This window comes from Diadema antillarum, unplaced genomic scaffold (genome assembly GCF_040938485.1).
Source record: "Diadema antillarum isolate AM-2024a unplaced genomic scaffold, OU_Dant_1.0 seq00001648_RagTag, whole genome shotgun sequence".
In the NCBI taxonomy this organism is placed as follows: Eukaryota; Metazoa; Echinodermata; class Echinoidea; order Diadematoida; family Diadematidae; genus Diadema; species Diadema antillarum.
The window spans coordinates 527,052-540,536 of record NW_027272349.1 but is presented as its reverse complement, the minus strand read 5'-3'; the positions used below and the strand labels follow the sequence as shown (position 1 = coordinate 540,536).

General features: G+C 38.8%; 1 protein-coding gene across 1 annotated transcript in view; it reads left to right on the top strand.

The window, feature by feature from the left end:
- Positions 1-13,485, top strand: part of LOC139711325 (atos homolog protein A-like) — a 71,874-nt gene that overhangs the window by 54,363 nt on the left and 4,026 nt on the right. The window contains exons 5-10 of the mRNA XM_071623224.1: positions 6,283-7,984; positions 8,934-9,062; positions 9,936-10,003; positions 11,332-11,443; positions 12,015-12,173; positions 12,696-12,764. Of these exons, the coding sequence (XP_071479325.1) occupies positions 6,283-7,984; positions 8,934-9,062; positions 9,936-10,003; positions 11,332-11,443; positions 12,015-12,173; positions 12,696-12,764 (2,239 nt within the window). The remainder of the gene's footprint in view (positions 1-6,282; positions 7,985-8,933; positions 9,063-9,935; positions 10,004-11,331; positions 11,444-12,014; positions 12,174-12,695; positions 12,765-13,485) is intronic.

Below are 13,485 nucleotides of genomic sequence, written 5' to 3'. Positions count from 1 at the left end.
AGAGGCTAAGACAGTTTCACAGCGGTGCCTGCATAAATTGTGATGACTAATGTACACTATGACTCTCCTTGATATATCTTGTGTGTTGGGGATGACCCCGTGTTGAACTGTGGATATATCCATGTGTTGGGCACACGGGGAGCCGAACATTAGGAATATCACATCTTCATCGCCAGCCGCTGATTGAGCACACGGCCGGGACTTTAGTCGGCCTGTCACTGATGCGTAATTTATCCCTCCCATCCCAAGTTGGCGTGATCTGATCCTAAGCCCTAGCTTTAATCTCCCAAAATCCCTCTTCGGCCCCCCTGGCACCCTTGGCTGCTGTGACAGTTTTTCAGCAGGATGTTATAAGATACCAAGATCTCGTGTCACTACATTCCTCGTCTCACTTCACTGTGTGCTTAAAAATATGATACTTTTTCATGTTCATGGCTTTCTATATGTAACTCAAATTACGCCATTTCCCAAAAATGTGCTCTAAATAAAACATTCATCTGCACCTAATTGCGTTGCTAATACTGGAAAGTGTTACTCAACTCTATTTTCTCTTCTCCCTTTTAAAGTCCCTGTTACAGTTTCAGTTGTCATATATGCCAGCACTCTTCAAATATCATCATTGTACAAAGTATATGATATACAATGAGAAGTAGAACCTTTAAAGGTGATAAATTTGAACAGTAGAACAGTGTATGTTGTGGAATGAAAGCAAAACAACAGTGAGGTGTTTTTTGTACTGTTGGTGCAGTACCTTGTTGCTTATGTAACATTTGATACATTTTGAAATATTAGACAAAGGGAATAATGTCCCTGTCTTGTCAGTAGCAAAACATTTTTTTTTTAAAGTTTGAATACCGGGTACATGCTAAATCATTTCACACCTACTGTCTATTACCATCAAGTACATCAGAAGCTTTTGCAGCACAGAAAAATATATGTCTATAGGTTTTGCACTTTATAAATTGATTATTATTACAATGCTGCATTTCTTCCTTCGTAAAACATTTTGCACTAGTACGATACGTGTGCCTGACCGCATGATATGTGAAATGGCAAAGCTAGCTCTAATTAAGTATACAAGTGGACTCTTGGTAAAATGCGTGACAAACTTAGAGAGAGCTCTGCTCCAATCCATGTTCATGCAATATGGATGCACATTCCTGCAGTTACATTTATTCCTTTTTTCTGCCCCTAGGTATTTTTAGTTCAAGGAAATATGTTACTAATACAGAGATGTCAACTTTTCCTTTTTACAATATTTGGATGTTTGTGTGTGTGTGTGTGTGTGATGTTTAGGGGGTTGGTTTTGTTTTTGCTAAAAGTACAGAAGGTTTTGTGCAAAAAGACTGTTTTTCCCAAATCTTATTGCTGCTTTGGTGTTTTCCCACCAAAAATATGCCTTTTCAACCCACAGTATACTGCAGTGCTGTGTAAAAGGTTGTCATATCTGTCAATACCACAACAATAACAACAACCGGGAACCGTACAAAGCAAACCAACAAAATAGCCCCATATATTGTCAAAAATTGACATTCATGTGATAGGTATGTGATGCCGAACACTGCTCATTCAGAGTATGACAGTGTCAGGGATGTTTAGTTCTATGAAGACTTCAGTGAATATCAGGGTCCTAATTGATGAGTGGTTAGGTGCCTCTTTGAGAGCTGACAAGCATTCGACAGGGAATCGCGTGCACTGGGTCACTTACCCTGCAAATGTACAATGTACAATGTAGATGGTACCGCCCATGATTCACTTTGCCTGTGGCATGTTACTCAATATAGCATTCCGCCGTCACATAAGAACCATTATGGACTAATGGCACTTATGGTGGAGCCATTTTAGAATCATTATGTTGAAGTGGTAGACATCATTTCAGTGCACGGGTACTTGGAATAATGTGGTATAACTCTGTATACTACTGTGCATATGTGTGTACTATGATTTTGCTTCAAGTCTGTATTTTTGTGATTTATCCTTGTACAAGGAGACTCTAACATTTGAAGGAAGCCCTTTAAAAAACAAACAAACAAAAAAAAACCAAAACAAAATAGGACCAAGACTACCTGAGATCAGTGAATAAATTGTTTGTTTGTTTGTCTGTTTTTGACAGGCAAACAAATGGCTTGATCTTTATTGTTATGGTAAACTCTAATTCGGTAGACCAATTCTGTAGTGTATTAAAATCCACAGATGTGTAATTTTTCTAGAGCCTACTAACATATCATTTTGTACACCTGCTTCATCCAATTAATTTTACAGGCAGGAATTCATGCAGCAGTTATTAGTTGTTGCTAGGTAGGGTAAACCGTCTGCAAGCCTTTTGGTTGTTAATGCATTCCATTTTTTTTTTTTATTTGTCGAGTATGGAAGGATGGACGCCAAAGCTTTGTCTCATAGTTGTTAGATGATAAAAAGATCCATAAATTAGAATTATTAGATAGCGTAAAATGGCTGATGATAGATAATTAACTAGTACAAAGCAGCTGAAAATATTTGTGTGCATTTCTAGAATCATTGCTAAGGAGGTCATGCCAGCCAGTATGTGGGGCAAGGAAAAAAAAGAGATTTAGCTGAAAAGTCAGCTACAGTCTTGTTTCTAACTTGGTCCTGCTTTCTGCTCTGCAGCTAGCTGGGGAAAACTCAAGCCTTATTGCATGATGGGATGCATAAGCCGATAGGAGACATCGGCACTGCATGCATGCAGCCAATTGTCGTGTGACATTTTGGCTGAGTATCAAGAGCATGCCTCCTCTGAAGAGGAAATTTCCACGACAAGTGAACATGTGTGTCATTGATCTCAAGCTGTAGTGCTTTTATCCCCCTTTTTTTTTTGGGGGGGGGGAGGGGGAGGGGGATTGCTTGATTTACTTCAGGTATTGGGAGCTGACAGACTATAGAAGAGGAAGTCGGCTCCATTTTCTTGATGACTTTTTTGAGTAGAGGAGAATAAAATAGACAAGCAAATAGAACAGTAGAACATATTACATTCAGATTAGGTTAGTTTAGGTTTAGGTTAGATTAGGTTAGGTTAGGTTAGGTTAGGTTAGGTGAGGTTAGGTTAGGTTAGGTTAGGTTAGATTAGATTAGATTAGATTAGATTAGATTAGATTAGATTAGATTAGATTAGATTAGATTAGATTAGATTAGATTAGATTATGTTTACAGGTGTATAAAGTGGTAGTGATCACAATCACATAAAGTGATGATGTCAATCACAAGCCTTTCATTGGCCTGCTTCCATATCTGCACTAAGTTTCTTTTGAAACAGGAAAATGAATTCAACATCCATTCAAAACTGAAAACTAAGTTTATGACAAGCTTTCTGTATCAAGGGAGAGATGAAATATTATGTACATGTTGTACTTGTAGTGTATCAGAGAGCATTGACCTGCCAAGTGAAGTGTTCTGTGTGATAGCATCCTCATGTTTAGCTGGAAATATAAATTTGTATGTACAGCAACCACCGTAGCTTCATTCAGTGAAATGTCATTGCTTCTGTAATGAGAGAAATGGCAAGAAAACTCTGTTTCCTAGAAGTTCCTTTGTGAATGTACCTCTACATTCTAGTGAATGGTCTGCTGAATTAGTCGTGCTCAATGGGCTAGTTAGAAGCTAAAGGCAATATGATTGTGACGAAAAGAAACTTTGTTTGAGTCAATGCTTTTGCATATTGTAGGGTTAGTTTTGTCATTTATTTATTATTATCGAACAAAAGTGCAGCAAATAGGCCAGCGTTTAAGAGGTGCAAGTGTGACTATTAATTTTGTTGCCAAATTTATTGAAGCTGTGGCAAGATAACCTGGTATTCCTTGGCTTAATCTATCTCCATGACTGTGTGACAGCGAGGGGTTTTGAGTGGAATGGTGATGGCATCATTGGGATCACATGAAGGCTGTATGAAGCAACAAGCCTTGTCACATTTTTGCCGATATGATTATCCAGAGAGTATCTGTTTTCATGCTCGCAGACCTTTTGTCGTGTTATCTCCAGTAGCTCTCCTGTCAAAAGCTGTTGAGATGCTCGCTTGAGGCTACACTTTTTTTAAAGTGTTTGATGCTCCCGATATTCCAGCGTAACATGTCAAATGTATCGTGTGCGGTTTCTGTGGGCTTGTAGTCTATTTGAAGAGAATTTGGACTGAATACATGCATGTCCATGTTGTCGAGTAACATATAAAATAGTACAGAGTGTAGATTAGTCCTGATACAGCTCCTTAAAACTGCTTTAACCCCTCTGGACTACCACATTAATCTCCCACTGATATTTTAAATGGTACACTTAGCAGCAAAACAAATGCAGCTGCAATAAATACTGTGCAAATCATGATTCCATTATCTTGTCGTTGCTCCATTGAACACCAGTGATGAAACCAAATGGCTCTCGATGTGGTTTGGGTGTAAGTTTTAACTGCATCTGAAATTAGTAAACTGTCACTTCTACTTCTAGAAACTTTGCTGGGAATGCGGCATTCCACCGTTGGGAGAGAGGTGTTTTGTATATCTGAATCAGATTGAATTGATACAGGAATGAATATTTGTAGAATTTTTGCCCTGTCCTATCTCACTGAGGTCACCATGTGCGTGATCCAATCTGCAAAAGTGTGACATTGGGTATAGCTAGGAGATCTCACTTTGACAGGTGCGATTTGGTGCGAAATAGAAATTTGATACGTTTCCTACTTAGAGATGTAAAGACCTTGAAATATTGATGAATGATAGATCCATTGTTTACTCTCTGCCACACTAATCCATTGTGTTACCTGGATTGTTTATCTTCTGTCACCCTGTGCAAATTTCTCTTCACTTACAACTGAAAGACAGTTTATTTTTCTAATGCAAACTAAAAAAAAAGAAGATAAAATATCATACAAAAGGTATCATCAAATATTGCGCAATACTCACTGTCATGGAGTAGCAGTACTTATTTCTACAAGTAAAGTTGAGGTTTTGCTCCATCCTGTGTTAGAAGTCCATATATACGAGTAAGACAATAGTTAGTAAAAACTTATTAACATATGCATCTACTGTATACTGTGCTGAGTGAAAGTCTTCCATTAATATGATACATCATCTCTGTGTCACAAGCATGTAATTTTGTTGTTGTTGTTGTTGTTGTTGTTGTTGTTGTTGTTGTTGTTGTTGTTGAATTGTATGATGACCAGTAGTAAATACATCCAGCACTCTCTCTCTCTGGCTCGTGAGCTTCATAAATAAAGATCTGCTGGTCAGAGACAATCAGGATGATGTATGGCTGACACAATTCAGACTGTATGATCGTTAGAGGCCCATATGCATTCGATGCACACTGCTGACCTTTGACCTTTCAGATCATGTGTAGAAAATAGGAAGATAACACTGTGCCTATACCACTGCCAACTGCATGAAAAGTTCTCGTCACATCATGCTTCCTCATGAAGTTTGATGTTTTTATCTCTGCCAAGGAGGTTATGTTTTTGTCGACATTGGTTTGTTTGTTTGTTTGTCCGTTTGCAAAATAACTCAAAAAGTTTTGAATGGATTTGGAGGAAATTTATAGGAAAAAGTATATGATGACACATATCTGTGAATTTTTATGAATTTTCGAAGGATCTTTTATCTTTTGGCAAATAGGATCAATGAACTTGGGAGTTCAAGCTGCGCGCATTTGAGGTTTGCAGCAAGCACTAACGCGCATGCTTTGCTCAAGGCGCTGCGCAGCAGGAAGCTGATGAGGTAAACATGGGTCCTTTATCATTGGGATATTGGGTGATTTTTCAGCATGCGTGTGTAGAATAGTGGAAATGAGCTGCTTGGCGCCGGTCTGCGCTCTCCAAGTGCTTTTCTAGTTCTCTAATCTTATATCGTGGTAGAGATGGACATGGTAGTCTTCTGTGGAAAGCATGGATTCAAGGGAAACAGGGAAAGCTTCATAGCAGATTTACTTAGTTTACTGACTTGAATTTATAAAAAAATACAAGAGTAAAAATGTTATCAGCAATGTCTTTTTTGTAACACTTGCTGTTTGCCCGATGCTTTTGTTTTGTAGGATTAGGAAGAGCTGACAAGATTGTACATCATGAAAAGTGACTAGATGTTGTAAGTGACATAGATGATTTACCTGATGGTGTTGCTTTTATTACACAATATGATTATGAATGCATTGTATTGTAAAGTACCGATAAATTTCCATTAATTTCCATTTTATAAGATATCGAAAGACAATCTAACGGAAAAATAATTTTGACTGCAAAACTGACTCAAATGCTTATGTGTACACACTTTGTTTTCACCCAAATTGCAGGGTCTGTGCCCATGGAGAATCATTTGCAGACAATACCAAAGCACAACCAGAGCTCCACACATTTCCCTTCCTCAACATCTCCAAGTCGAGTAGTATACAAGTCACCGTCGCATCATTGCCAAGGCAACATTGCATCCCAGCGCCTGCCTGTTTTAGTCCGCTGCACAGCCGAGGGAGCTCTGGGAAAGTTAGAACTAAAACCGTCACGGACACAGAGCATCTCAGTTGGTGTGGCAAGGAGGAGGACTCTGGAAAACACGGTCCAAGATATGCCACATCGCATGGTTATTATGACCAGAGCAGACATGATGATGCACACAGCGCAAGAGAAAAGAGCGAACTCTTTGATAAGCACAAACATTACTGGAAACATGCCGAGGAATCCGCTGTGTGCCGACAACTTCATGGTGTTGTATATGACAGTGAGACGCGAAGGGGTTCGCTTGAGCATGAATGGAGTCTTGAAGCAATACATCAGAAGAAGGCACAAATGCGCAACAGCAACAAGTTGCGGGACAGTCCAAAGTTGATGAGAAACTTCCCGGGTAGCCACAAGAATGAATACAGCTCTCACTTTAGTGACAGGGATTTTATACCTCAGTTTGGTCCAGATGGGAGAACGGACAGTGTGGAAGACCTGTTTAATACTTTTACATCTCCCGTGGATGTGGAGAGAGTGAATACACTTGACAGGATACATAATGTAGTATGTGACAATGTGAGGAAGGTGGAGGACACAAAATATCAGGAGAAACTGGTAGAGCTTGAGGAGGGGTTTTCTTCGCTAAAGCTCCATCACATACCTGCCACACCGTGCACAGCTTATCAGATGCCAGAAAGGGAACGGGTAGAGTCTTCCAGGAGTACCTCTCTAGGATCAACAGACAGTGATCAGGGAATCATGTTCACAGCAGGGAGGAACGATTCTCTTGGATCGGAATGGGATGAGGATAAGGATGATGAAGTCATTCAAGAAGGAGATGACTTAACAATTGATGATGGTTGCTCCTTTGAGTGCGGGGGTTTTCCGAAAAAAGGGTTTCATCTACGAGACCCCTTTGGCAATTTTCAGCTGTACTGTAGCGAGCTGAAGACCACATGTCCAACCACAGTGGATTCTCCTTTATGCTGCACTCCATCAGAAAAGAGTCTGGATACTTACTCACAAACTTTTGGCTCATCAAATTCCCTCCATAGTCTCGATCATGATCATGAATTGTGCCACCAGCCGACGGCGGACCTGTGTTACATCCCTAGCAGCGGTGCCCGGGTGTCGGCCGAGGAGTGCGCCGCCAGACGTCGACACGTCAGCGGCAACTCGCAGGACGGCCTCGATTCAAGCAAGAGCAACAGCTGTGAAACGCTGACCAACCAAAGTGCAATACTCCCGTCCCAGAGTGCTGGGGAGAGCCAGTGCTTCAATGCTGCTGTCTTCAAGAACAAGGAGGCCAACTCCGTCAAGTCCTCCCCCTCCGCTTCCCCTATGGCTTCCCCGAGGCGGACGGCCAAAGCCCGAGGTGTGTGTGGAGGCGTCTGGGATGACTTCACCGCCAACATCCCGGCTCCTTTCGGCAACAGTGGTGTGCAGCCCCACCTCAAGGAAGAGAAGGAAAACTCTGAGAGTGCCTTCCAGTTCCCGCCCCCCACCAAGGGAAAGTCCCTCCTCAGAAACGTGCTCAGCAAGTCCCATCAGATTGAAGAGGTGAGTTCTTCTCATTCCCTTGCTGATGTATCAGAAGGGAAGATTCCCAAGCTTGACCACTCTGAGGGTCTGCAAAGTCATGAGTAAAGATTTTGTGTGACAGTGTACTTCAAAATTTTACATTACATCTTGCATAGGCATGTGAAATTCGTTTTCTGCTTGAGTTTTCTAAATGCAAATATGATATATTTAGCACTTAAACATTCATTTACCAATAAACACAAAAACAACAAAATGAAGATGTATTAATTCTTTCCAATGGATGAAAAACAGAACTGCTTCTTTCTGGTCAGTATTAAAGCCTCATGGTATACTTGCTCAATTGAGAGTTACTTCAAAGAAGGCAATACATGCAGTATCTCAAAATAACTTCATCACAACATGTTTGCTTTTGATTTAGAAAAAAAAAAGAACAACACTTTTCAACTCAACAGTGCCCTTTGGGCAAAATGTACATAAAATCCCTTTGCTCAGATCAAACTATGAGAAATCTACACAGTGCATATGTGCATTCGATAGTGATTTGTGGAATCATCTTATTTCACAGTCCATCTCGTCTTCAACATGGATATTGTAGTGACCTTTTTTTAAGTCAGAAACGGTAATGAAGGTCACCATGATGAAAGAAAATGAAACCAAAGAATCCAACTTTATGACTTAATTTTCTGAGTTTTTTTGAGATGCAGTTGTAGAAATTTTGAAAGGACAATATTGAATGATAGAGAAATACAGCAAAAAAAAAAAAGCCCTGATGTTATAGTTTGTGTCACTCAAACATGTAGTTGATATCTAGTTTAGTCATATTGGAAGTTTGTCATGTTTGACTAAGACATTCCATGGCAAGAAGGGAGGGGCTTCGTGCTCTTGCTATATTTCTATCATGGTTGCCATGTATGGTATAGTAACCATGGAAATAACTAGCGTGGAACATATCTGTTTCATATTGCAGGCTACTACCGAGATGGGCCGAGCGATTCCAAAGGAACCTGTCTCCAAATGCAGCATGAGAAGATCCTTGGATGGGTCCAATTCTTACATTTTCCATCCCAGGACGGGTTTACCCATCAACTCAAGTCCAGTAAGTGATTCAGTTTTTAAAAGAGCATATTCGCTCATTTCTTTTTTGAATGGCAGTTTAACTTAAAAAACAAGAAGCACTCAGAGAGCTCATGAGCACCAAAAGGTGGACCTTTGTGCTATAAAAGTAGCCACTATTATTATGATGATGATGATGACGATGATTATTATTATTGTTATTATTATTATTGTTATTATTATTAATATTATTATTATTATTATTATTATTATTATTATTATTATTATTATTATTATTATTATTATTATTATTATTATTATTATTATTATTATTATTATTATTATTAACTCTACCAAAATCTGTTGATAACTCTTCAAGAAATATTACAGACAAACAAATAAATATCTTAGCAAACAAATTTGCTGGAAAAACAAATTGTAAAAAATAGCCCTCTGGCAGAGGTAATGGTAACCAGATTTGCTGATGAGTAGAGTGAATTGAAAGAAAAAATGAAGAACTGGCAACATGCCTGTTATTTATGATATGCACTGCATGTTTGTAGCGTCATAGCTCATTGCCTCATAATAGGGATGCATTGCATGTAGTAGGGAATCTCATTTGAAGTACAGTTTACTCTCGTGGTCTACTGGAAAAAAAAATGCAATCAAGCATTAATGTCCCAAATGACATGAAACCAAAGTTTAGTGAGGTTTCTCCTGATCAACTTAGCAGCAATTATAACACAGAAGCATTCACTCTCCTGCTCACTCCCCCCCCCCCCCCCCCCCCACCCATCTCACTCTTCTTCTTTTTTATCTCCCTCTCTTCTTTTTTATCTCCCTCTCTTCTGGAGAAAATTACGCTCACTTGTTGCAAGCAAAGCTTCATGACTTATTTGTCTCCTGTTCTTGACAGGCTCCGCTACGGAAGGCCAAAACCACCAGTGATTGTCCATCTCTTCTTAAACCCATCGGTCTGACAAGGTAAGCGAGGTATCTTCTTAGTGTTCACCATGGCCCTGGTTTGATATCTCGGTGGGATGCAAAAATTCTCAGTCAATACGACCCTGAGTTTCCCTTGAGAGGAAGCTCTGTATTGCGTGACTGACAGTGAAAGAATACCAATGCGATATCATTTCATTATTCATCCATGTTTTGAGACTGTCAACACTCATCACTCTGGGGCCAGAGTGTTATGTGGTCGATGCATAATTGAACGCGATACATGTGAGATTCGTCATACTGTAGCAACATTCTAATGGCCGCTGTCCCCGCAGAGCTCTTCAGAAGCTAATGGCCGTATTCTTGCCACTTACATAGATAATTGAAGCATTAGCTATGCTGAAGCAGAGCTATGCCAGCAGCACCTACTCCATTTCAACATGTGCTTTGTTGCTTTTTTTGTTTAAACTGAAGTAATGAACGTAGGTACTGTGGGAATTCATTATGTCTGATAAGGTTACTTGCAGACAGCCGTAACAACATGTAACGAGTTGTCGCCTCTTGGAACACGTCTAATACCATTATGCATGTGTATAGGAAGATTACTGGCCATAATGTCTGTTATTGTGAAGTCTCAATGGAGCATGTTCTGTCTCATATGTTAGAATAATATTTAAAGACATATTTTCAAACTGCGGCTTTGAATGACTCATATGTTGGAAGTATCCACTGAGATTTTTGAATCAGAAATGCTGTAGACGAAAACAGAATATTAGATTAGCTCGTGTCTGTGGGAAATGGGGATTTGAAGGGAATAAATTAATTAACAATGAAATAAAGGTCTTCATATAAGGTCTCTTGCTTAGATTTTGACTTGTATAATACGTTGCCCTTTTGCAAATGTTCTTAGCATTAAGTACTACATTGCTTGCCGATAGTATGGTCTAAATTTCTTACAAATGAAGGTAGATATAAGCACAGCTTTATGAACTCTCTTTATTTTCAGGGGGATATTGAATGTCCTTTGCCATGTCTTATAAAACCTATTCTTGGATGCCATGATCAGCTTCAGTGAAGTGCATTCACATATATATTTCATGCTCAGTATTAATGGGGGAGGGGGTTCCCATCATCAGTTTACCACAATCATAACCTTGTACATGTTCTTACGTGGTTCTTGCATGAATTTCTTTTACAAAACTCAGGTTTGCTCCACAGCTTCTAAGCTCCGATGCTATGTTGGAAAATATACTTTTTTTATAACTAGGCGACAACCCTCTACCATGCAGATATTTCAGGGAGTTATTTACCAAGTCATTACTAATTAGTTGCATTTGTAACACATCTTGTTTTGTCATACTGGCTTGCAGTTCTCCGTCGTGCAATAACCTGGAGAAGCCGAGCTCTCTCCTCTTGGGGCATCCAATCCGCATGCTCAGCACCAGTGCCCCCGCTACAAGCTGCCTCTTGGGAAACTTTGAGGTAAGCAGATAGACCACAGACCCAAAAGCCCTTCCAACTTACTTTGATGGATGAATTGATTAACAGGTGGATTGATTAGTGGATGGATGAATGGGTACATGGACACATGCTAGAATCAGTTAAATCATGACCATACATTGCATTGCAATATTTGGGAACAGTGTTCATATTTACATGTTTTCCAGTTCACCTTTATTTAGAAAAAAAGAAAAACCTTTTTGCCAAAGTATAAGAGCTTACTTTACAATCATTCTTGTTATCAAAAATCTCTACTTACAAATCTATGTGTGGATTAATTCATATTCCAACATGACTTCCTAAGTCTGAGACATCTTTTTCTGCATCCACATTCTCTGTAAAGTGCATTGAAATTTTAACAAGTGTGAAATGTGCTATATAAAAACTAGCTATTGGTGTTGTTGTTGTTATTATTATTATTATTATTATTATTATTATTATTATTATTATTATTATTATTATTATTGTCATCATTATTATCGTTGTCATCATCATCATCATGATTATTATCATCATTATTATTGATATTGTCACCTTTACTTTGCTCCCTCAGGAGTCTGTCCTCAATGGAAGACTGGAACCTCTTGGTACGATTGATGGTTTCACGGCTGAAATCGGTGCTAGTGGCTCCTTCTGTCCCAAACATATCTGTCTGCCTGTGACAACATTCTTCTATAGTGTGTGTGATGATGATGCGCCTTCCTCTTACTTTGTAAGTCAATGTTTGAAACATCTTGGCCCACATTCCTGAAGATTGTTTAAATACACACACCCATCGTTTAGATTTAGTGTATGGACTTTAATGTCACTCCAATGTTAAGTGAAACATTCTCTTACATCAGCTTATTGAAAGTTTTCCCTGTTTTGAATTGGGAAATATATAGAAATCATATGGTCAACCTCAAGCTTTTAATGAGATTTCTATGTATTCAAGTAATGACCATCATATTTGATTTATGATGTCAACCTTTGACATAAGAATACAGCATTGCCCATATAAAGCACACAGAGTATAATTAGATGTAAATCAATGGAAACTGTCATCAGAAAGAATACATGCATCCATGTGAGTTTAAATATTCCGAGTATGTACCATTTTTTCTTGTGTGTTTTACCATTGCGAAGAAGTGGTTGTACAAATTATGTTGTTTATGTGTGTGCGTGTCAGGACAAAACATCTCTGTGCCCATGTGTCACTATAAAATTCTGGGCCCATTTCTGCTGATATTTGCAGGGATACATCAACCTAGAAGGCCTAGGAAGACGAGGATACCATGTGCCAAAGTTTGGGACCATTCAAGTTGTAAGTAAACAGCTCTTAGCATTGCTGCTAAATTCTATTTCTCCTTGAAATCTCCTTCAGACAATGTGAAAAAATGAGAAAATATCTTCATGCACCCTTTATTTTGACAAGTTTACTCTGATCTTACATACAGCTTGTTGCAATACATCTTTGATATGATAGAAAAATGCAGGCACTCTTTAAAATCGAAGTAATTTTTGTAGAAGAGAACTATACAATTCATGTCAAAAGTAAGAGAAATTGAGGGAACACCATCAATTTGATAGTAATCAGCTTGTGGCAGAAATGACAAGGGATAGATAAAGCATATTAGATGTTACTTTAAGACATCTTTTTCCCATATGTTTTTAGACTCTCTGTAATGTCTTCTGACTTGAAACACAATGTTTCCCAGTTACTACGTAATACATCTCTTTATACATGGCTCGACACTAACTTTTTTGTTTGGTGGCCCGATGGGGCCACCAAAATCCTAAATTTCAAATTTTTGGTGGCCCGAGAGAAAAATTTGGTGTCCCGAAAAAAAAAACAATAAAAAACATTAAAAGTCCTTTTTTTTATGAGTCAAATATTCAAGATTTATGATAGTAAGAATTAGAAGTTGGACATTATCTACTCATAAATAAACTTCAACAAACTTGCAACACTCACTCTCAGGCACTCATTCAGTCCTTTTCATCCATCCTTTGAACAAATTTAACTGCTAATTTCCGGCGCAAAA